This window comes from Oncorhynchus nerka, linkage group LG24 (assembly GCF_034236695.1).
Source record: "Oncorhynchus nerka isolate Pitt River linkage group LG24, Oner_Uvic_2.0, whole genome shotgun sequence".
Taxonomy (NCBI): Eukaryota; Metazoa; Chordata; class Actinopteri; order Salmoniformes; family Salmonidae; genus Oncorhynchus; species Oncorhynchus nerka.
The window spans coordinates 43,979,325-44,004,157 of NC_088419.1; the positions used below are offsets into that span (position 1 = coordinate 43,979,325).

The following is a 24,833-nucleotide window of genomic DNA, read 5'->3' on the forward strand; positions in this document are numbered from 1 at the left end:
ACGTTCAAATCACTCATGATGGAAGCCTTTCTGTACCAATTTGAAGATGATCTGATGTTGAAGTTATTTTCAATAGGAAGGATTGGCACTGCACTGTATATGAAAAATAACGTTATTTCAACTTCTTTTTAGACATAAGATGGTATCTTTTCAACACATTGCTGGCTAGGCTACTCAAACTCTGATGACATTAATCTAAGTTCTTTCTAATTTTCCATTGTGTGATAGGAACCATGTATATCCAGTCTGGTCAGGCTTCCCACCGGGTGAATGATGAACACGCGCTGTGAAAAGGCTCAGCTAGCCGCGAGGCTGCCATAAGCGCTCATTTGGGGTATATTGCCCTGATTCCTCTTCCTGTCTAGCGCTTGGCAACATTTTCACATTAAGAACGGTGGAAATGATTGCTGATAACACGGATTGGCATTAACCTGCACAGTCATATACAGCCTCTGCCAGGGACCTTACAATGTTACCTCAACCCTTTCTGCCTGGTCGGACACATATGTAACCCTTTCGGTATTGGCCGGCAGCATTAGAATGGGCGAAAATCAATTTCAACGTCATCCGTTTCTAGGTAGATTTGTTAATCAAGCAGAATGGTTTTGCTGTACTGTAAATGAGATACAGGAGATTCAAAGGATCCATATAGGATCTATATATTCAAAGGATAATATAGTCCCCTTTTCTTAAGCATTGACGCTGAAAAATCATCTTGATATTTCTGTCGATAGGAGAACTACTACAGACATCTTTCGATGATGATGAGGATTGTGCTGCTGCTGCTGAGGATGTGTGTATGTGAGATCAAATAAGTTCATTCTTCCCTTTGATACAGATTGCGGCTATCTCTCTGTTCTATCTTCTCGCTCGCTCTCTCTGATGGTGTGTCTTTCTGTCTCTCAGCAGGCAGTTCTCTGTGGCTGGGCTCTGGTGCTCATATTTGGAAACTGTTGCTGCAGTGCCATGCATTTTTAATGGGGAAGGCCATTGTAGGGGTCTGTGCTGTGTGTGCTTGTGCATGTGTGTGTCAGAGACAGGAGAAAAAAGAAAATGCTCAATTATATTTAAGAATGTTGCTACACTAGTGATGTTATTCTCTTTCTGTGCTTTCTGATCTCTTGCCCAAGGAGCTCGCTCTTTTTCGAATAGAATGTTTGTTTGATTAACCCTGTGTGGTCGGTGGCAGTGCAGCAGCACCTGTGTACAGAGGGGAGGGGTCAACTGGAAAGAACTCTCTCTTTCTTAATTTCTTTCTTTCTGTCAGATGTGGATGTCCATTAATAAAGGCTGCCCCCCGCACCTCTCTGATTCAGAGGGGTTGGGTTAAATGCGGAAGACACATTTCAGTTGAAGGCATTCAGTTGTACAACTGACTAGATATCCCCCTTTCTCTTCTCTCTCTCTCTCTCTCTCTCTCTCTCTCTCTCTCTCTCTCTCTCAGCCTGAATATTCTCTCTCCTTCTACACCCCCCTCTGTGACTTATGTTCACCCGCTCCTGTCTGCTGCACCTACAACGCCACCTGGCAGGAATCTGGCCCTGGGAGTGTGCACGTGTGTGTGCCTGGCGATTCACCATGTGTGACCTGACCACCCTGTGTGTACAGACATATGATCCTACAACCTGGTGTGTTGATGTATACAGCATGTGTGCGTATATTGAATATATTTGTGTGAATGTATGCCTAACTCACTGACCCAATGTGTACTAAACAGTTTGTCTATAGGATAGTCCACTATCCTCCAAGTGGGTGTGTATATTCCTTTGTTATTAACTAGTCCATCTTTGAATAAGTGATGTGGAAGTTAACAAGTTGTTTGTTTTGTCGTCTTCTCCGGTGTCGCGTACATATCCGTGCCCCTGCCTACCACTCTGGTAACAGTGATGTGGTGGCTGATGTGATGTGAAGGCCTGGGCGGTGGGCATACTCTGTGAATCATGTAGAATAAGCTGCTACCTCTGGACCGCTCCCTCCCACAGGCATCTCTGTTCCTACGGGAACAGCAAAGTGGAGAGCTTTGTCCCCCTGTCACTCCGCCTCCCTCTACGACGGCTGGCCAATCAAACTATCAGGATGGAGTTTTCTAAGTGCAAGCCAGGCTAGAAGAAGGAAGAAGGATTGGGCAGGGAGGGAGGGCAGAGGTGGAGGACATGGGCCCATGTTCAGACACTCAGACTAAATACTGTATGCATGCATTTACGCACACACGCACGCACTCACTCACGAATGCACGCAAGCACACACACACACACACACACACACACACACACACACACACACACACACACACACACACACACACACACACTCACACACACGAATGTGTGTAGTGATCCCTCGTGGTAGACTTGACTTGAGAAGAAGTGGTAGCTCTATGACAGGGTCAGATGGCTGACAAAACAGGGAGAGAGAGTGATGAAGAGAGGGAGAGAGGGAGGGGGGCTTAGTAACAGAAGGAGTTAGCAGTGGTTACTGTAGGTCTGTGTGCTGGGCATTGGGCGCTGGCCTGTCAGAGAGGGGCTGATTTACCCATGGCTTATAGGCACTGCTCACACGACACACAGACACACACAAACACGCATATAAATCAAATCAAATCAAATGTATTTATATAGCCCTTCATACATCAGCTGATATCTCAAAGTGCTGTACAGAAGCCCAGCCTAAAACCCCAAACAGCAAGCAATGCAGGTGTTGAAGCACGTTGGTTAGGAAAAACTCCCTAGAAAGGCCAAAACCGAGGAAGAAACCTAGAGAGGAACCAGGCTATGAAGGGTGGCCAGTCCTCTTCTGGCTGTGCCGGGTGGAGATTATAACAGAACATGGCCAAGATGTTCAAATGTTCATAAATGACCAGCACGGTCAAATAATAGGTCTGGGAAAGGTAGCACGTCCGGTGAACAGGTCAGGATTCCATAGACGCAGGCAGAACAGTTGAAACTGGAGCAGCAGCATGGCCAGGTGGACTGGGGACAGCAAGGTGTCATCATGCCAGGTAGTCTTGAGGCATGGTCCTAGGGCCAGGTCCTAGGGCTCAAGAAAGAGAGAAAGAGAGAGCATACTTAAATTCACACAGGACACCGGATAAAACAGGAGAAGTACTCCATATATAACAAACTGACCCTCGCCCCCCGACACATAAACTACTACAGCATAAATACTGGAGGCTGAGACAGAAGGGGTCAGGAGACACTGTGGCCCCATCCGATGATACCCCCGGACATGGCCAAACAGGAAGGATATAACCCCACCCACTTTGCCAAAGCACAGCCCCCACACCACTAGATCTTCAACCACCAATTTACCATCCTGAGACAAGGCCGAGTATAGCCCACAAAGATCTCCACCACGGCACAACCCAAGGTGGGGCGCCAACCCAGACAGGAAGATCACATCAGTGACTCAAACCACTCAAGTGACGCACCCCTCCTAGGGACGGCATGAAAGAGCACCAGTAAGCCAGTGACTCAGCCCCTGTAATAGGGTCAGAGACAGAGAATCCCAGTGGAAAGAGGGGAACCGGCCAGGCAGCGACAGCAAGTGCGGTTCGTTGCTCCAGAGCCTTTCTGTTGACCTTCACACTCCTGGGCCAGACTACACTCAATCATATGACCCACTGAAGAGATGAGTCTTCAGTAAAGACTTAAAGGTTGAGACCGAGTTTGCGTCTCTCACATGGGTAGGCAGACCATTCCATAAAAATGGAGCTCTATAGGAGATAGCCCTGCCTGCTTAGAAATTCTAGGGACAATTAGGAGGCCTGCGTCTTGTGACCGTAGCGTACTTGTAGGTATGTACGGCAGGACCAAATCAGAGAGATAGGTAGGAGCAAGCCCGTGTAATGCTTTGTAGGTTAGCAGTAAAACCTTGATATCAGCCATTGCCTTGACAGGAAGTCAGTGTAGGGAGGCTAGCACTGGAGCATGGATTCATTTTTCCGCATCATTTTTGGACAGAAGTTTCTGATGTTTGCAATGTTACATAGATGGAAAAAATCTGTCCTTGAAACAGTCTTGATATGTTCGTCAAAGGAGTGATCAGGGTCCAGAGTAACGCCGAGGTCCTTCACAGTTTTATTTGAGATGACTGTACAACCATTAAGATTAATTGTCAGATTCAACAGACGATCTCTTTGTTTCTTGGGACCTAGAACAAGCATCTCTGTTTTGTCCGAGTTTAAAAGTAGAAAGTTTGCAGCCATCCACTTCCTTATGTCTGAAACACAGGCTTCTAGCAAGGGCAATTTTGGGGCTTCACCATGTTTCATTGAAATGTACAGCTGTGTGTCATCCGCATAGCAGTGAAAGTTAACATTATGTTTTCGAATGACATAAAATATATAGTGAAAACAATAGTGGTCCTAAAACGTTACCTTGAGTAACACCGAAATGTACAGTTGATTCACAGAGACAAACTGATATCTTTCCCGACAGATAAGATCTAAACCAGGCCAGAACTTGTCCGTGTAGACCAATTTGGGTTTCCAATCTCTCCAAAAGAATGTGGTGATTGATGGTATCAAAAGCAGCACTAAGGTCTAGGAGCACGAGGACAGATGCAGAGCCTCGGTCTGATGCCATTAAATGGTCATTTACCACCTTCACAAGTGCAGTCTCAGTGCTATGATGGGGTCTAAAACCAGACTGAAGCATTTCGTATACATTGTTTGTCTTCAGGAAGGCAGTGAGTTGCTGCGCAACAGCCTTTTCAAAAAAAATTGAGAGGAATGGAAGATTCGATATAGGCCGATAGTTTTTAAAATATTTTCTGGGTCAAGGTTTGGCTTTTTCAAGAGGCTTTATTACTGCCACTTTTAGTGAGTTTGGTACACATCCGGTGGATAGAGAGACGTTTATTATGTTCAACATTGGAGGGCCAAGCACAGGAAGCAGCTCTTTCAGTAGTTTAGTTGGAATAGGGTCCAGTATGCAGCTTGAAGGTTTAGAGGCCATGATTATTTTCATTGCGTCAAGAGATATAGTACTAAAACACTTGAGTGTCTCTCTTGATCCTAGGTCCTGGCAGAGTTGTGCAGACTCTGGAATACTGAGCTTTGAAGATATATACACACACACACACACACGCACGCACGCATGCACGCAGAGGAACAAGAGCAATCCTCTTGTCTTATATAACCACAATGAAGGATGTACTTACTCCTCCCCTCGATGATGATATGTGTGGCAGGGTCAGGGGTGTCTTTGTGCGGTTGTCTCGGAGGGGTGTGGCCATATCTCTGTTTGTGTACAGTGCATGTACAATGTCTAGGGTCTTTGTGCCCCATGTTAGTGAAGCATCTGTGTTAGTTCCGCATGGTAGTGACTGTGGCGATGCATGTGGATTTGGGTGGGGTTTTGCTCCTATGCTTTTCCACGTGTGACATCACGACACTCACAACACTAGACACTCTTTTTTATTTATGTTCTCTCCTACTGGCCCTACTGGCCCTCTTTTACTCTGTTTGTTTTTCTGTGCTCTATCTATCCTGCTCTCTCTCTCTCCCTCCCTCCTCCCCTCTTGCGTATGTCGTGTGTGTCTTACTGATACGGTACAAGTATTAACAAAGACACGGTCTCTAATTCCATGTGATCTAATGTCTCATAGCAGACAGATCATATAGTCTACACACTGTATGTAAATGATCTAAGCTACACACACGCACACCCACCTACACACACCACACACACTTGTGGATGACAGATGGACATGCGTGTTATACTGTCGTTTAATGGAAACTGCCGAGGATGTGTGTCTATGTAAGCATGTATGCGTGTGCATTTGTCTCTAAGTGTGTGTGCTCTCTATTATTCCCCCATTCAGGGAGAATGACTTCCTCTCTAAAGTACTGATTCACTTAAATCAATCTATTACATCACCTGAGTTAATCAACACTCACCCACACACACACAGCCACACAAACACATAAACACACACACTCTCTCTCTCTTTTTCCGGTTCTTAGTTGTCTGCTCCACTCACATCACATCCTCTGACATACCAACAAGATCTCATAGTTTCCCTTTTGATATTCGATGTATTATGGATGATTTTTTATGCGTTAATTCCACCTAGTTACAGTGTTTAAACAGGAAGAACTCAAAGGTTAACAGTTTAGGCATTCATTCTAAGTGGTAGAGGTTAGGGTGATGGTTTGGGGAAGGCTTAAAACAAAATAATGAAAGAGGACATGCTAGGTATCATCAGTATTCATGCTATTCTGACGGCTTACTAGAGCATTGTGAAGTGCCGTAGCGTAGTGGTTTAAGCAGCGTGCTCCAGCTCAGATCCTCATGAGTTTTTTTGTTGTTGTGAGCCCCGAGGAAGGCATAGATTGACGTACTCAGGACCTTTTCAAACGTCCCAATTCCTCCTCTATTTCTAGCGACCAGCCTGGACATACACATACAAGGGAACCGAGGAAAGAAGGGAGGGGGTTGTTTTAGGGAAGACGTGTGTGTGTATGTTTGTGTGAAAGGCAGGGCTTCTGAGAATTGTCTGCCTTTTATGCAACATTTGGTCTGCTGGGTCGGAAGTTGTGCATGGACATGTGTGTGAGGGCGTGGGTGGGTGGAGGTTGGAGTTAGAGAGAGCAGAGGGGAGAACAACCCCTTTCTGTGTTAATAAGGGGTTTCAAGGTGTACTTGTCTGATAAAACAAACATACTTTCTCACGCACAAACGCACACATGTTGATTGTTCACTCGATTAAGTGGCGGATAAGTATCACTGTGCAGTGGTAGACAGCTGTGGTCTTTGTATCCTATCTATCTGTCTCTTTTTTGGATGCTTTTATAAGGGGGATGAGCGTTGAATTGCCCGGTACAATGGAGCGAATGGAATAGTCCCAAAAGTGTAAACTTGTCCCACCCGTGAGCGTTTGCAGAGCGTCTCTAGGGTGTTCGGAAAGCATTTATGAGTAATTGTTATAGCCTTCGTGGTGTTAACAGAACATTTCTGAAGCGTTCCTCACCTCGTCTCGGTGAGGTGTTGCTGTAGCAGGTCTGACGCTAGTCGTAAGCTTAGTCATGCTGCCCCTAGCTCCCCACAGCCAGGTGCTCTCTCTCTCTCTGTCTGTCTGTCCTTATGTTGGACAGAGCACTGAAAGGGATTATGGGTCAGCGGCCATCCCCTCCTGTGGCACTGCCTGTGGAAGGAAGCGTTTGATACGGAGGCCAGAGAGAGGGAAGGGAGAGAGGGATGAGAGGAGGAGAGAGAAGGCACGGACCTGCTGTCAGCTCTTTGCGGTTGACTTACTACTTCATATGCCAGCAACCTTTCTCTCTTTACTTTCACTGTCTTTTGGGGGACAGTGGTGTGAGATGGCAAGCTATAGGGACAGTGTCCTGAACGACTCACTACTTAAGCATCTTGTTTTAGCTGAGATACTGAATGGGATTGTGGAGGAAATGGTTGGAGTAGAAAGAGATTGTCTCGTGCACCCCCCTGATTTTAAACGTCATCCAGCCCTATTATAAGGCTTTCCTCTCCCTCCTCCTTCTCCGCCTCCTCCTGTTTAACAGTGTTAAATATTAACCCAGCTGAATGCATGCGCTGTTTCCCCGTTTGCCCCGTCCATTATTTAGCAGCCAGGCAGGGAGCCAGTCACATTCATTTAGTCAAACAGAGGCCTGTGTCTTCCTTTGTATCCCTCTCTTCTTGCCCCTCTCCTTTTCTCATTTTCCACACCCCTTTTGTCTTTTCCGTGTTGCTTTACCTCTCTGTGTCTGTTTTTCTCTTGAACTCCCTTCCTCTCTAGCTCACTCTTGTTCTGCCAAGCCTTCCCCTTCCCGCCCTCCTCTCTCTTTCCGTCAGACCCGAATAGCAATGGATTGGATATACAAGGGCTGCATCTCAATGCGGTGTGCATTTGGTCGGGACCGTCAGTTCACACTTGTCCCTTCTCCAGTGTGTTTGAATATTGGAATCGATCCAGTGTTCAGAAAAGTTTCGAGTGCACCCCTCTGCTGGTCCCTTCAGCCTTTAGAGCTGGATAGGTCGGTATCATATCACTTTATTCCACCTGAAAGCTGGCCCGATCGGATTTCTGATTGGCCGTGTTTATTTCTTCAAAGTGAGTCCATTCAATATGGGAAATCCAATGAGAGCAGCTGAGGGAGGCAGCGAGTGAGCGTGTAGGGGGAGACTGCAGAGGATCAGGTTGCTCTACTACAGGTATGTGTGCAGAGGCATTACTGCTATAGTGTACAGTATAGAAAGAGGAACTAGCTCAAATGTTATCGATAGCTATTAGGTTTCACTACCTATTAGTGGCAACCATAGTGACCATACCACAACACATAGGTGTACTATACCATAACATAATATATTGTCTAGGGATTCAACTGTTAAAATTGTAAGTGCAGACTAACTGTACCAAGCTTAGGATAAAGCTGCAGGGTAGCCTAGTGGTTAGAGCGTTGGACTAGTAACCGGAAGGTTGCGAGTTCAAACCCCCGAGCTGACAAGGTACAAATCTGTCGTTCTGCCCCTGAACAGGCAGTTAACCCACTGTTCCCAGGCCGTCATTGAAAATAAGAATGTGTTCTTAACTGACTTGCCTGGTTAAATAAAGGCAAAAAAAATAAAATAATAATAATAATTTTAAATAAAAAAAATAAAAAATAAAATAACATATCACAAAAATAACTTTAAATCACAAAGGGAGAGGTTTTATAGTGACGGTGTGATATTTGAACAGGTTTTGAAATCATGCTGTTATTGGTCAGAAGGGTCTGAGTGTACCACTGTGGATGGTACCACCCTGGTACAACGTGTAAAGCGCCAAGCCTCATCCTAAGGTTAAAGGTCAATGCAGCCGTTTTTAGATTAATATCAACACATTTCTGGGTAAAAATGAAATACCTTATTGTAATAGTAAAAAAAAAAGAGGTTTGGAACTCTCTTTGTTATTGGTCTATTAACTAATTTACCACTATGCAAGCCGAACCTCCAGATTAGAAGGTGCTGTGTATATTGTATTTCCAACCAGCAACTATCAGGAAATAACACTAACCACATGTGTTCACACTTTTAAAGTGTTAGTTTCATTAGCTGTTGTAAAATATAATACACAACACAGGAAGAACAGAATTCTGACTGTACCGGGCCTTTAAATGGATGTTGCCTAAACCCTCCTATGAATCTAGAGTGGACCAACTGGATGTCCTCTGTTTTTTACTCTGTCTTTGTCTCTATTTCTCCCCCCTTTCATTTTCTCTCTTTTTTCCCCCGCCTTATTTCTATGCATCACACTTTATTTTTGACGGATTCAGCCACAAGAGATTCTGCTGATTCGCCTTTTCACCCTTTTCTCTTCTTTCTCGTGCTCTCCCCCGCTCTCCATCTTTCTCTCTCTCTCCCTTTCTCTCTATCCATCTCTCTTTAACTGTAACTGCAAGCTGGATTGTCCCACTAACATTAGACAAATGTTGAGGTTATTAACACTCTACTACTTGCCAGGAACCAAATACACTGCAATGCTGCTGCAGTGGGGATACTTATTACTGCGCACCATGCATGCGTGCTGGCTACACCTGGCCACATCCCAAACCAATCCCTAGCCCATACCGCTAGATCATTGTTGATCTACTGCGTGTAACCATATTGCCTATGGCTGTCCACAGCTTCCAGGACTTTAAAGGGAGCCAGTAAGGGCCTATAAGGTAGGGGACGGTTAGCGGTATCCTTGGGACATCCCTACCCTAAACCCTAACCCTAAACTTAACCATAACCCTTACCTAACCCTAAACATTACCTTAACCATTTTAAAATGTAAACTTCAATGGGGTAGGGACGCCACAAGAATATCAGATAGCAAGGACTGTAAGGGATAGGGGTGGATTTGGGAGTGAGACATTACATTATAGTATTCAGACCCCTTCCCTTGTTCCATATTTTGTTATGTTACAGCCTTATTCTAAAATATATTAAATAAAAAATGTTTCTCATCAATATACACATAATACCCCATAATGATGAGTTCAAAACAGTTTTTTTTTAAATTTGTGCAAATCTATAAAAAAACTAAAACAGAAATAGCTTATTTACATACGTATTCAGACCCTTTGCTATGAGACTTGATATTGAGCTCAGGTGTATCTATTTCCATTGATAATTCTTAGATGTTTCTACAACTTCATTGGAGTCCACCTGTGGTAAATTCAATTGATTGGACATGATTTGGAAAGGCACACACCTGTGAGTTTGCCAAATGGCACCTAAAGGACTCTCAGACCATGAGAAACAAGATTCTCTGGTCTGATGAAACCAAGATTACTTTGGCCTGAATGCCAAGTGCCACATCTGGAGGAAACCTGGCACCATCCCTATGGTGAAACAGGGTGGTGGCAGCATCATGCTGTGGGGACTGGCAGGGACTGGGAGACTAGTCAGGATCGAGGGAAAGATGAACGGAGCAAAGTACAGAGGGATCCTTGATGAAAACCTGCTCCAGAGCGCACGGGACCCAAAATTGGAGTGAAGGTTCACCTTCCAACAGGACAAGGGCCCTAAGCATGTCCTTGAGTGGCCCAGCCAGAGCCCGGACTTGAACACGATCGAACATCTCTGGAGAGACGTGAAAATAGCTGTGCAGGGACGCTCCCCATTCAACCTGACTGAGCTTGAGAGGATCTGCAGAGAAGAAGGGGAGAAACACCCCATATACAGGTGTGCCAAGCTTGTAGCATCACACCCAAGAAGACTCAAGGCTGTAATCGCTGCCAAAAAGTAACACAATAAAATAAAATTACGAGGCTATATACAGGGGGTACCGGTGCCGAGTCAATGTGCGGGGGTACAGTAATTTGTAGGTAGGGGTGAAGTGACTATGCATAGATAATAAACAGCGAGTAGCAGTAGTGTATAAAACAAATCGGGGGGGGGGGGGGGGGGGTGTCAATGTAAATAGTCTTGGTGATTAATTGTTCAGCTGTATCATGTCTTGGGGGTTATAAGCTGTTAAGGAGCCTTTTTGTCCAAGACTTGGCGCTCCGGTAGCGCTTTCTGTGCTGTAGCAGAGAGGACCGTCTATAACTTGGGTGACTGGAGTCAATTTTTTGGGCTTTCCTCTGACACCGCCTAGTATATAGGTCCCGGATGGCAGGAAGCTTGGCCCCAGTGATGTACTTTGCCATACACACTACCCTCTGTAGCGGTCAGATGCAGAGCAGTTGCCATACCAGGCGGTGATGCAATGCTCTCAATGGTGCAGAACCTTTTGAGGATCCGGGGACCCATGCCAAATATTGTCAGTCTCCTGGGGGGGAAAAGGTGTTGTCGTGCCCTCTTCACAACTGCCTTAGTGTGTTTGGACCATGATAGTTGGTGATGTGGACACCAAGGACCTTGAAACTCTCGACCTGCTCCACTACAGCCCCATCAATGTTAATGGGAGCCTGTTCGGCCCACCTTTTCCTGTAGTCCATCAGACTCATCGTTGTCGGTGATCAATCAATCAAATGTATTTATAAAGCCCTTCTTACATCAGCTGATGTCACAAAGTGCTGTACAGAAACCCAGCCTAAAACCACAAACAGCAAGCAATGCAGGTGTAGAAGCATAGAGGAATACGCAGATTTAAAGAGGATTCTGTAATTTGCTTTCTTATGATCATGATCTTTTCCTTAAAGAAGTTCATGAATTTATCACTGCTGAAGTGAAAGCCATCCTCTCTTGGGGAATGCTGCTTTTTAGTTAGCTTTGTGACAGAATCAAAAATCCATTTTGGATTGTTCTTATTTTCCTCAATTAAGTTGGAAAAATAGGATGATCGAGCAGCAGTGAGGGCTCTTCAATACTTCACGGTATTGTCTTTCTAAGCTAATCGGAAGACTTCCAGTTTGGTGTGGCGCAATTTCCGTTCCAATTTAATGGACTGCATATAGGGTATTGCACAAGGTTAAATTGAGTTCCTCAGTTAGGTGGTTAACTGACTTTTGTACTCTGACATCTGTCGTGTCTTTGGCTATGCCGGATTAATTGATATGACATGCTATTCTATAAAATAATTTCTCCGTAATTAATATCACCTGATTGAGCTAATCATGTAAATGTAATTAACTAGAGAGTCGGGCACCACAAAATAATATTTATAGAGTTGTTATCTTCCGAATAAACTCTTAAAGACCTAGTAATATTTTACATCAATAGCAGTCAATATCAATCGTCATCTTAATTCAATCTCATCTGAAAGTTGTAAATTATTTTATCTGCACGAACCCTGGCTAACAAGTTGAATCAGCAATACAAAATTGGGTTTAATGATTTATTTACTAAATACCTAACTAATCACACAGAATTACACATACACACAATTAATCATAACTTTATTACAAATTATGTCATAAAGGAAAACGTCCCTAGCGGGTGTTACAGATATGACAGCTTGTTACACAAAAGAAAAGGGGCTGGGTTGAGTGAAGGAGCGGGAAGACTGAGGAACAAAGGAAAGAAGCTGGGCTATGATAAATACAGTATCTTATGCATTCTAAATTACCGCCCATTTGGAAAAGGAAAATGCAATAAATATTTACTCTGAGTGGAAGGCCGTGTTGCCCTACCGAGACCTTTGAAGAATGTCTCTGGTTGTCAATTGGATACGTTGTAGTAACGTTGTTGTGTGGTAGACGGGATACTCTGTCTGTTCCTTCCTAACCTGCGTTTGCAGCTGCGGTTGTTAACTCAACTGCTAGGAGGTATCACTTCTGTAGTGAATAAGAGTTCAATGTTCATACCATTCGCAACCAAAGCTCACGCTGATGTTGGCTTTGTTCTGTAGTTATTATCTGAACCATTCTGACATAGGACCGTCGTCCTACATCCCTGGAACAGATAGTTCTATTGTCGTCAAGGACTTATATAGGAAGGGAGAGGAGGGCGTGTTTGAAAAGTTTTATAGCCCATGTCCCTTCACAGGGCGGGCCACTGATTGAGCAGCCCTATCTTATGAAAATCCAAATCTCTCATTTTAGAAGCTAAAATCACATTTCATCCCATCACAAATAATTTCATATCGAAACATTTAAATTGAACAACAATTCCATGTGAATCCGATAACTCTGATGTGTAGACTTGCCACTGTAGAGTTTATGTTGTCTTATCATTGATGAGAATGTCTCAGATGACAACCGAACTGACATATTCATTAAGTACCACCGCATATGTTCAATTGTTCGGATTACCAGAATATAGTTCATTTCCCCCCACCTACTGATGTTCCCAGAATCTCAATGTTAACCAAGGGTTTTGCAAATGTAACCTCAGTAGGGTAGAGAGAGGAAAAAGGGGGGAATAGGTATTTATGACTGTCATAAACCTACCCCCCAGGCCAACGTCATGACACATCCTTGGGTAGGCGGAGGGAGTCTGGAAGGGCATCTAGGAATCTTTGGGTTGTCCAATAATTTATAGCACGGCTTTTGATGATCCTTGGTTGGGGTCTGAGCAGATTATTTGTTGCGATTGCAAACGTAATAAAATGGTGGTCCGATAGTCCGGGATTATGAGGAAAAATATTAAGATCCACGGGACAAAACTAGGTCCAGAGTATGACTGTGGCAGTGAGTAGGTCCAGAGACATGTTGGACTAAACCCATTGAGTAAATGATGCCTCCGATAGCCTTTTGGAGTGGGTCTGTGGACTTTTCCATGTGAATTTTAAAGTCACCAAAAATGTGAATTATTATCTGCCATGACTACAAGGTCCGATAGGAATTCAGGGAACTCAGTGAGGAACTCTGTATATGGCCCAGGAGGCCTGTAAACAGTAGCTATAAAAAGTGATTGAGTAGGCTGCATAGATTTCATGACTGGAAGCTCAAAAGACGATATTTTGTAAATTGAAATTTGCTATCATAAATGTTAGCAACACCTCCGCCTTTGCGGGATGCGTGGGGGATATGGTCACGAGTGTAACCAGGAGTTGAGGCCTCATTTAACACCGTAAATTCATCAGGCTTAAGCCATGTTTCAGTCAGGCCAATCACACCAAGATTATATGATCAGTGATTAGTTAATTGACTATAACTGCCTTCGAAGTGAGGGATCTAACATTAAGTAGCCCTATTTTGAGATGTGAGGTATCACAATCTCTTTCAATAATGGCAGGAATGGAGGAGGTCTTTATTCCAGTGAGATTGCTAAATCGAACACCGGCATGTTTAGTTTTGCCCAACCTAGGTCGAGGCACAGACATGGTCTCAGTGGGGATAGCTGAGCTGACTACACTGACTGTGCTTGTGGCAGACTCCACTAATCTGGCAGGTTGGCTAACAGCCTGCTGCCTGGCCTGCATCCTATCTCATTGTGGAGCTAGGGGAGTTAGAGCCCTGTCTATGTTCGTGATAAGATGAGAGCACCCCTCCAACTAGGATGGAGTCTGTCACTCCTCTACAGGCCAGGCTTGGTCCTGTTTGTGGGTGAGTCCCAGAAAGAGTGCCAATTATCTACAAATTCTATCTTTTGGGAGGGGCAGAAAACAGTTTACAACCAGCGATTGAGTTGTGTGACTCTGCTGTAGAACTCATCACTCCCCCTAACTGGGAGGGGGCCAGAGACAATTACTCGATGCCGACACATCTTTCTAGCTGATTTATACGCTGAAGCTATGTGACCTCTGACTGTTTCATCCTAACATCGTTGGTGCCGACATGGATAACAATATCCCTATACTCTCACATTTGCCAGTTTTAGCTTTAGCCAGCACCATCTTCAGATTAGCCTTAACGTTGGTAGCCCTGCCCCCTGGTAAACAGTGGCTGATTGCTGGATGATTTGTTTTAAGTCTAATACTGCGGGTGATGAAGTCGCCAATGACTAGGTTTTTCAATTTGTCAGAGCTAATGGTGGGAGGCTTCGGCGTCTCAGACCCCGTAACCGGAGGAGTAGAGACCAGAGAAGGCTCGGCCTCTGACTCCGACTCGCTGCTTAATGAGGAGAACCGGTTGAAAGTTTCTGTTGGCTGAATGAGCGACACCGATTGAGCATTCCTATAGCATTTCCTTCCAGAAACCATGAGAAAGTTGTCCGGCTGCGGGGACTGGGCGGGGGGATTTATACTACTATCTGTACTTACTGGTGGCACAGACGCTGTTTCATCCTTTCCAAACACTTAAATTACACCCCTGAGGGGCCCCAGTGTTGAGGATGAGCGTGGCAGACGTGTTGTTTCCTACCCTTATGGGGCGGCCTGTCAGGAAGTCCAGGATCCAGTTGCAGAGGGAGGTGTTTAGTCCCAGGGTCCTTAGTGATGAGCTTTGTGGGAACTATGGTGTTGAACGCTGAGCTGTAGTCAATAAACAGCATTCTCAAATAGGTGTTCCTTTTGTCCAAGTGGGAAAGGGCCATGTGGAGTGCAATTGAGATTGCGTCATCTGTGGATCTGTTGGGGTGTTATGCGAATTGTGGGTGTGAGCCATGATCAGCCTTTCAAAGCACTTCATGGCTACCGACGTGAGTGCTATGGGGTGGTAATCATTTAGGCAGGTTACCTTCACTTCTGCACAGGGACTATGGTGGTCTGCTTGAAACATGTAGGTATTACAGACTAGGTCAGGGAGAGGATGAAAATGTCAGTGAATACACTTGCCAGTTGGTCCGTGCATGCTTTGAGTACACGTCCTGGTAATCCATGTGGCCCTGTGGCTTTGTGAATGTTGACCTCTTTAAAGGTCTTGCTCACATCAGCTACCAAGAGCATTATCACACAGTCATCAGAACAGCTGGTGCTCTCATGCATGCTTCAGTGTTGCTTGCCTCGAAGCGAGCATAAAAGGCATTTAGCTTGTCTAATAGGCTCACATCACTGGGCAGCTCGCAGCTGGATTTCCCTTTGTGGTCTTATAATAGTTTTCAAGCCCTGCCACATCCGACGAGCGTCAGAGCCAGTGTAGTAGGATTCAATCTTAATCCTGTATTGATGCTTTGCCTGCTTGATGGTTCGTCTGAGGGCGTAGTTCAGGATTTCTTGTTAGCGTCCAGATTAGTGTACTGATCCTTGAAAGAGGCAGCTATAGCCTTTAGCTCAATGTGGATGTTGCCTGTAATCCATGGCTTCTTCTTGGGATATGAACACAGGGTCACTGTTGGGACAACGTCGTCGATGCTCTTACTGATGAAGCCGATGACTGAGGTGGTATACTCCTCAATGCCATTGGATGAATCCGCGTCATCTGACCACTTCGGTATTGAGCGAGTCACTGGTACTTCCTGTTTTAGTTTTGGCTTGTAAGCAAGAATCAGAAGGTTAGAATTATGATCACATTTGCCAAATGGAGGGTGAGGTAGAGCTTTGTATGTGTCTCTGTGTATGGAGTAAAGGTGGCTTAGAGTTTTTCCCTCTGGTTGCACATGTGACGTGCTGGTAGAAATAATGTAAAACTGATTTAAGTTTGCCTGCATTGAAGTCCCCGGCCACTAGGAGCGCCGCTTCTGGATTAGCATTTTCTTTGCTTATGGCCTTATAGAGTTGGTTGAGTGCGGTCTTAGTGCCAGCATTGGTTTGTGGTGGTAAACAGACAGCTGTGAATAACATAGATGAGAACTCTCTTGGTATATATTGTGGTCTACAGCTTATCATAAAACAATACCTCAAGACTTATTATTATTATTATTATATATTAGACATTGAACACCAGCTGTTCCTGACAAATAGACACACACACCCGACCCTAGTGTTACCAGACATAGCTTCTCTGTCCTGCCGATGCATGGAAAATCCCGCCAGCTTTATATCATCCGTGTCGTCGTTCAGCCACGACTCGGTGAAACATAAGATATTACAGTTTTTAATGCCCCGTTGGTAGGGTAATCCATTTTGTTTCCCAATCATTACACATTGGCCATTAAAACAGATGGCAGTGGGGGTCACTCGCCTACGAATTCTCAGAAGGTAGCCCGAACTACACCCCCCCCCCAAAGGTGAGAGGATGGTGTAGCTGTGGTACACTGGTTTACTGTTACTTTGTTCAAGTGAAGGTGGGAGTGTGGTTTAGGTGTAACTGTGGCAGTGACAAACAGCCAGCAGCCCTGTACTTTACTCTACTGTATGTGGGATTTAATTGTTTGCATGCGTAATAACTCAAATGTGTCAGGGGAAATGATTTATACTGGAACTATATTAAACAATTTAATTACCGCTCAATGTGTGTGTGTGACTGTGCATGTGTGTTTGTGCGAGGGTGTGTGTACGCGCGCGCATGCATATGTTTATGCCTGAGTTTGTACACGTTAAATGTGGCTCTCAAATGTATTGTATGCTTGAGTTTTTGTATGTGTGTGTGTGTATGTGTTTGTTTATTTAGGAGGGCATTATGTGCCCTATATCACTCTCGGTCATTGGGCTGTGATAAGAAGCTGTTTTCTCTTTCTCACTGTGGAAGACTGGCTGTGCACTGTTGCAGTAGATGGTTATATGCCCTGGTAGATCCTCTCTCTCTCTCTCTCTCTCTTTCTCTCTCACTCTCTATTTTCCTCCTTGCCACTATCTTTATTGATCTCTCTCTCTCTCTCTCTCTCTCTCTCTCTCAACCTTTGTCTCTCTCTCTCTCTCTCTCAACCTTTGTCTCTCTGAGCTGTGGGAGCAGGCAGCAGACCAGCAGACTCTGTCCCAACCCCTCCCTGGCAGGGTGATGTATGTTTGGGCATGTTTGACGTCAGTCCCGGCCCAACGTCACAGACCTCCACACTCACAGCATTTTTCCCTTCTTTCACTCGCTGCCTCCCTCTTTCTCGTTCTTTCTTCTGTTGGCTCTTTCTATCATTTTTCTATCTGTCTCTCTCTATCCCTCAATCGTTTTATCTCTCACTGGCTTTCATTCTCCTACTCTGTTCTCGCTCTCTTTCTTGCTGTTTTTCCATTTTCCTCACTAGATCTTTCTATTCGGTACTCTACCTCTTTTCCTCATTATCTCCCTCCCTGTGCTCTGTCTTTCTTCAACATTCTATGTCTGTCACTAACCATTGGCATAGCCTCTCTCTCACACACACACATACACACACACACACACACACACACACACACACACACACACACACACACACACACACACACACACACACACACACACACACACACACACACACACACACACACACACACACACACATATATATATACACACACACACACACAAAGACAATCACTCCCTATGGTGCAGGGTGTACAAAACAACAAATGGTCTAGAAGATCCATCATACATTCAATTGGTTCTGTCAGGTGAAGAGTCCACTCACAACAATTTGATTACATCCACAGGAACCAACTGAGTGCTATCCCTGGGTTATATTGTCTCCATAAGCATCCCTAGTTGTAGCTCTCCTGACAAGTTCACTTTGTTTGATGTAAAGAGAAGACTCCCTTCCGGCTTCCAACACTAAGCGTGGGGACTATGAGAACCCATGAAATAGCAGATATGTTGACTTTGAGGGGCCGAAATAGCTTTTTAAAGTTTCGTCTGACTTGACAAGATGAGGAATTGACCCAGTTTTCCTTCCTTCTCTCTCTCTCTTTCTTTCTCTCTTTACCGTCTCCCTCTTTTCTTCACTATAGTCAATCTGTCAAATATGTGAGTGGTATTGGTGGTGACAGGAACAGTGTCATACTGTGGAAAGATAACACAAAGGATCATGTGCCTGGCGTTTAGGTACTTGTTCAACCTCAAGTGTCATAGGGGTCATCCCAGGCTAAACATCATGGGCTTTATCTTTAACCAAACATAGAATAGTCCTTGTGATGCCATGAGGCATGCCATTAAGGTTTATATTTTAGAGACAATGATTTGTTACTCCAATAACATCTATATATGGTTTTGTCCTTATTTTTGAGACAGAGAACAACCCACCAAAAGGTAAATGGTACATTCCGAGGGCATAATCTTTAGATCTGAAGGTTGGCTTTTAGAGGACACATTTCACTTTTCTCAGACCTGAAACATTTAGCATATTGTCATAATGGTTTATTTAAGACGGGGAGTTCAGTCTGATAAATGTTCACTATATTCACGGGACCACCCATACAAAAATGTATGCACATTGGATAAAAGTGCCTGCTAAATGCTATACTCTATATTATTATATATGACTATTTTCTATCTTTGACCATGGTTTGATGTCATTGTACAGCCAACTGTTTTCCAGAGTTAGTCTGTCTGTGTGCTTTTCGATAATATGCTTTTTGGAAGCCTGCCTGCATTTTAGAGAAAGTCGAAGAGAAACGTTTTAAAAAGCACAATCATAAGTCCTGCCTTTTTTTTCGGGCCCAAAAGATTTGGTTGCCAGGCAATCTCTGGAATGAGTTTTCAATTAAATCTCTTCCAGTTCCCATCTTGGACTTAAGCATCCAGATCATTCTTCCGACTACTCTGCAGGGGGGCTCTCTCTTGTGTGCGAGAGTGTGGAGGGTGGAGAAGCTTGCCTTCCCATATGTGCTATATGCATGTTTGATGTACAGTATTTTTGTTTGTGAACCGGATGTGTGATGTGTGTGTGTTAATATATTTAAGTGTGTGGTCATTTGTTATTTTCTGGTGCAGTAATGCTGTAGTTTAGTGTTGCCCTGATCAGTCTATACAATTATATTCTATTTTAGTAGGCTATTTTAGCTGGAGATATTAGCAGGATGCTCTGTTTGCTTGCTTCTTTCTCCTCTCTTATGAGGAAAGTGTCATCTCTCTGGCTGTCATGTGTTACGCTTAACTGCATCCCCCATGAAAAACTGCTACCCGGCCCTCCTCTCTTCCTCCCCTCCTCTCTTCCACTCTGTCTGCACAGGGATTTTTGGTAGGATGAATACGCATCATCACTCATATATAGGCCTTCAGTGGAGGAAGCTCTTCATTTTCAATCTTTCCCCTTCTCTTTCTCTCTCTCTATATTTTTCTCTCTCCCTGCTCCCCCTGCTTATTTATTATACATCTGCATAGCTCTCTCCTCCTCCATACATCTCATCCATCCCTCTCTCTCTTGCACCCACGCATGCGTGCACTCTCTCCCACTCTCCCTCCCACTCTTTTCCATCTCCCCCACTCTTCATTATTTCCTCTCTCTGTCCCTCTATATCTGTCTCTCTCTCTCTCTCTCTCCGCTGTCGTGACCTCAGATTAAGGTTGGAGGAATATGTAATTATGTTGTGTTGTTTGTTTCTCTGCAGCTCCAGATTATCTTCCTCTGCCATTTATTTGTACACTCAGTGGCCAGTTTATTAGGTACACCCATCTAGTACTGGGTCGGACCCCCCTTTGTCTCCAGACCAGACTGATTTCTTCGGGGCATGGAAACATTGCTCAATTGGTATCAAGGACCTAACTTGTGCCAGGAAAACCTTCCACACACCACCGCCACTAGCCTGTACCATTGACACCAGGCAGGATGGGGCCATGGTGCTTATGCCAAATCCTGACTCTGCCATCAGCATTACGCAACAGGAACCAAGATTTGTTGTACCCGGAGATATTTTTCCACTCCTCAATTGTCCAGCGTTGTTGAATCTGAGATGTCGTTCTACATACCACTGATGTACTACGCCGTTATTTGCCTGTTTGTTGCCCGTCTGTTAGCTTGCACGATTCTTGCCATTCTCCTTCAACCTCTCATCAACGAGCTGTTTTTGCCCACAGGACTGCCGCGGACTTGATGTTTTTTTTTGGTTTGCCCATTCGAACATTCAATCGAACAGTAGCTGAATGCCTCTGTGCCTATCTGCCTGCTTTATATAGCAAGTCACGGCCACGTGACTCACTGTCTGTAGGAGCGAACCATTTTCATGAACGGGGTGGGGTACCTAATAATCAGGCCACTGAGCGTATATTTGTTTATTTTGAAGTAAATATATAATTGTGTCTTATCTCTGTGTTCTGTATGTACACATACTGTATCTCTCCAGAAAACAACTCTACCAGGATAGACAGACTGCAGTATATTAGCTAGGAAATGCCCATATCTTCAAAATACACTACATGACCAAAAGTATGTGGACACTCTCTTTGAACATCTCATTCCAAAATGATGGGCATTAATATGGAGTTGGTCCCCCCTGTGCTGTTATAACAGCCTCCACTCTTATGGGAAGGCTTTCCACGAGATGTTGGAACATTGCTGCAACTTTTTATTGGCTTGCTTCAATTGGTCACTGATGTTGGGCCACAAGGCATGGCTCGCAGTCGGCATTCCAATTCATCCCAAACGTGTTCGATGGGGTTTAGCTCAGGGCTCTATGTCGGTCAGTCTTAGTTCTTCCACACCGACCTCGACAAACCATTTTCTGTATGGACCTGGCTTTGTGCACCAGGGCATTGTCACGCTGAAATTAGGACAGGACCATCCCAAAACTGTTGCCACAAAGTTGGAAGCGCAGAATCATCTATAATGTCATTGTATGCTGTAGTGTTAAGATTTCCCTTCACTGGAACTAAGGGGCCTAGCCCAAACCATGAAAACAGCCCTAGACCATTATTCCTCATCCACCAAACTTTACAGTTGGCACATAGAACAGTAGTGTTCTCTTGGAATCCGCCAAACCCAGATTAGTCCGTCGAACTACCAGATGGTGAAGCTTGATTCATCACTCCAGAGAACGTGTTTCCACTGCTCCAGAGTCCAATGTCGGCTAGCTTTACACCACTCCAGCCGACGCTTGGCATTGTTGCCTGGTGATCTTAGGCTTGTGTGCGGCTGCTCGGCCATGGAAACCCATTTCATGAAGCTCCTGACAAACATTTCTTATGCTGACGTTGCTTCCAGAGGCAGTTTGGAACTCGGTAGTGCGTTTTGCAACCGAGAACAGACCATTTTTACGTGCTTCAGCACTCGGCAGCCCCGTTCTGTGAGCTTGTGTGGCCTACCACTTCACGGCTGAGCCGTTGTTGCTGCTCGACATTTCCACTTTGCTATAACAACACTTACAGTTGACCGGGGCAGCTCTAGCAGGGCAGAAATCCACTAATTTGAAAAGGATGTCAACATACTTTTGTATGTATAGTGTAGATAAACTACTGAAATGTACTTTGGCGTTTACTGTGGGTGGACTGTCGAATGCCTCTAACCTGTCCAATGCTTGGTCATGACAGAAAAACAGAGCAAGACATTGGCTGTTCTGTACCAAAAGCCCATGTAAGGACTGAAACCTATAGCAAACAACGAATCTCATAGTTGATCATTGTGTGGTTCGATCTCCTTTCTTATCCATCCCACCTTCTTCTCCATTGGTTGATTCCTTGACAGAGATCCTATCAGGTTTGGTCGTCCAGGTGTAGAGTGCTACTGTCAACATGAGAGTGGAGCCGCTGTCATCTCGCTACAGTTTCTCATCAATGAGGTGAGTAATGAAGACAGGAACACACACCTCATCCAACACCAGGCCCCCTCTACTGACACTGTCGCTCTCTCTCCCTCTCTACCCCACTAAACCCCTTTCTATCTCCTTTCTTCTCCACTCCAAGACATCTCAAACACTCCTGTAACTCTATAGATGAGTGTGCGTGCGTGCCTGTGTGCCTGCGTGTGCGTTTGCGTCTCTTTGTGACTCAGCAGCTGCAGCAGACCCTGTGGGAGCCCTTTCCATGTCTGCTTGAAATTCCGCCTCTTTCACCAAGGAAACGTCATTGCAAGCTTGTGTGTGCATTGTGGACTGATACTTACCTGTGTGTAAATGCTGTCTTCTCCATTCCTGCCACAGGGGGCGCTGGTGAGTGCTCTGGCAGATGACAGCGTGCACCTTTGGAACCTGAGGCAGAAGAGGCCCGCCATCCTCCACTCACTCAAGTTCAACAGAGAGAGGTAAAAAACCTGGAATCTCCTAGGTTTCTTGCTCTCCCTCTCTCTCTCTCTTTGTGTCTCTCTGTGTTTCTGTGTGTGTGTATGCATGCATCTCTCTCTCTCTCTTACTCTACTCTACTTTACTCAACTGTACTCTACTCTTTCTTGTGGAGAGAGATAGGAGAATTAGAGGGAGCAGACTCTAGCCCTCCAGCACATAGACGATTGCAGCATAGATACTGGAGGCTGAGACAATACACCCGGACAGGGCCAACCAGACCGGATATTACCCCATCCACTCTGCCAAAGCACAGCCCCCACACCACTAGAAGGGATATCAATAGACCACCAACTTACTACCCTGAGACAAGGATGAATATAGCCCACAAAGTTTTCCACCACTGCACGGGCCTGAGCAAGACCGCACAGGAAGATCACGTCAGTGACTCAACCCACTCAAGTCGAGTATAGCGAAAAAATCCTGGCACAATGTGATGCACCCCACCTAGAGGCAGCATGGAAGAGCGCTAGTAAGCCAGTTACTCAGCCCCCATAATAGGGTTAGAGGCAGAGAATCCCAGTGGTGACAGGGGAGCCAGTCAGGCAGAGACAGAAAGGGCGGTTTGTCACTCCAGTGCCTTACCGTTCACCGTTCCATCCCTGGGCCAGACTACACTCAATCATAGGACCTACTGAAGAGATGAGTCTTCAGTAAAAACTTAAATGTCGAGACCGCGTCTGCGTCTCTCACATGGGTAGGCAGACCATTCCATAAAAATGTTGTTCTAAAGGAGAAAGCCCTCCCTCCAGCTGTTTGCTTAGACATTCTAGGGACAATAAGGAGGCCTGTGTCTTGTGACCATAGCTTATGTGTAGGTATGTACGGCAGGACCAAATCAGAGAGATACTGTATTTATTGTATTTATTTATTGCATGTATTTATTCCTCTGTTCCCCATGTCTTTGTGTGGAATTGTTTTTTTAGTGTGATGCGCCAGACTGGTTTTCCCCCCGGGTATCGTATTTTGACCCGTTGTATGTATTTGTCATACATTTGTATATTTGTGAGTGTTTTCGCACCTATTGACTTTTACCTGTGGCTGGAGGATTTTTGACGCAGTTGCTTCTGTCTTTTGTGCTTTTGCCAAATAAAGGTGCGCCTGATCACAACTCACTGCTCTCCTGCACCTGACTTCGTACACGTAGCGCACAACATTGACAGTAATGCTTTGTAGGTTAGCAGTAAAACCTTGAAATCAGCCTTAGACTTAACAGGAAGCCAGTGCAATAGCCCTGGAGTAATATGATAAAACATTTTTGTTCTAGTCAAGATTCTAGCAAATAAAGTTTATTTCGTGCTTTATCCGGGTAGCCGGGCAGTAGCCGGGTAGTGGAGCACTGCAGTAGTCTTATCTAGAGCGTGGATGAGCTTTTCTGCATCCTTTTTGGACAAAAGGTTTCAGATTTTTGCTCCAAAGGTGGAAAGACACTGCCCTGGAAATGTTCTTGATGTGTTCGTCAAAAGAGAGATCCGGGGTCCAGAGTTACGCCGATGTCCTTCACAGTTTTGATGGTTGTACATTCGTCTAAGATTCATTGTCAGATCAAATAGCAGATCTCTTTGTTTCTTGGGACCTAGGACTAGCATCTCTGTTTTGTGTGAGTTTAAAAGTAAAACATTTGTCGCCATCCACTTCCTTATGTCTGAAACATAGGCTTCCAGAGTTGGCAATTTAGGGGCTTCACCATGTTTCATAAAAAATATACATCTGTATGTCGTCTGCATAGCAGTGATAGTTGACATTGTGTTTTTGAATGACATCACCAAGAGGTAGATTATATAGTGAAAACAATAGTGGTCCTAAAACGGAACCTTAAAGTGGTCGTATGGACAGATACTCCAATCTCCACTGTGGAGCTTTGCAGCTCCTTCAGGGTTATCTTTTGTCTCTTTGTTGCTTCTCGGATTAATGCCCTCTTTGCCTGGTCCATGAGTTTTTGGTGGGCTGCCCTCTCTTGACAGGTTTGTTGGTTGTGGTGCCATATTATTTAATTTTTTTAATAATGGATTTAATGGTGTTCC

At 44.8% G+C, this 24,833-nt stretch overlaps 1 protein-coding gene across 1 annotated transcript in view; it reads left to right on the plus strand.

The window, feature by feature from the left end:
- Positions 1–24,833, plus strand: part of stxbp5a (syntaxin binding protein 5a (tomosyn)) — a 164,807-nt gene that overhangs the window by 27,557 nt on the left and 112,417 nt on the right. The window contains exons 3-4 of the mRNA XM_065008922.1: positions 22,230–22,311; positions 22,672–22,772. Coding sequence (XP_064864994.1) covers positions 22,230–22,311; positions 22,672–22,772 — 183 coding nt within the window. The remainder of the gene's footprint in view (positions 1–22,229; positions 22,312–22,671; positions 22,773–24,833) is intronic.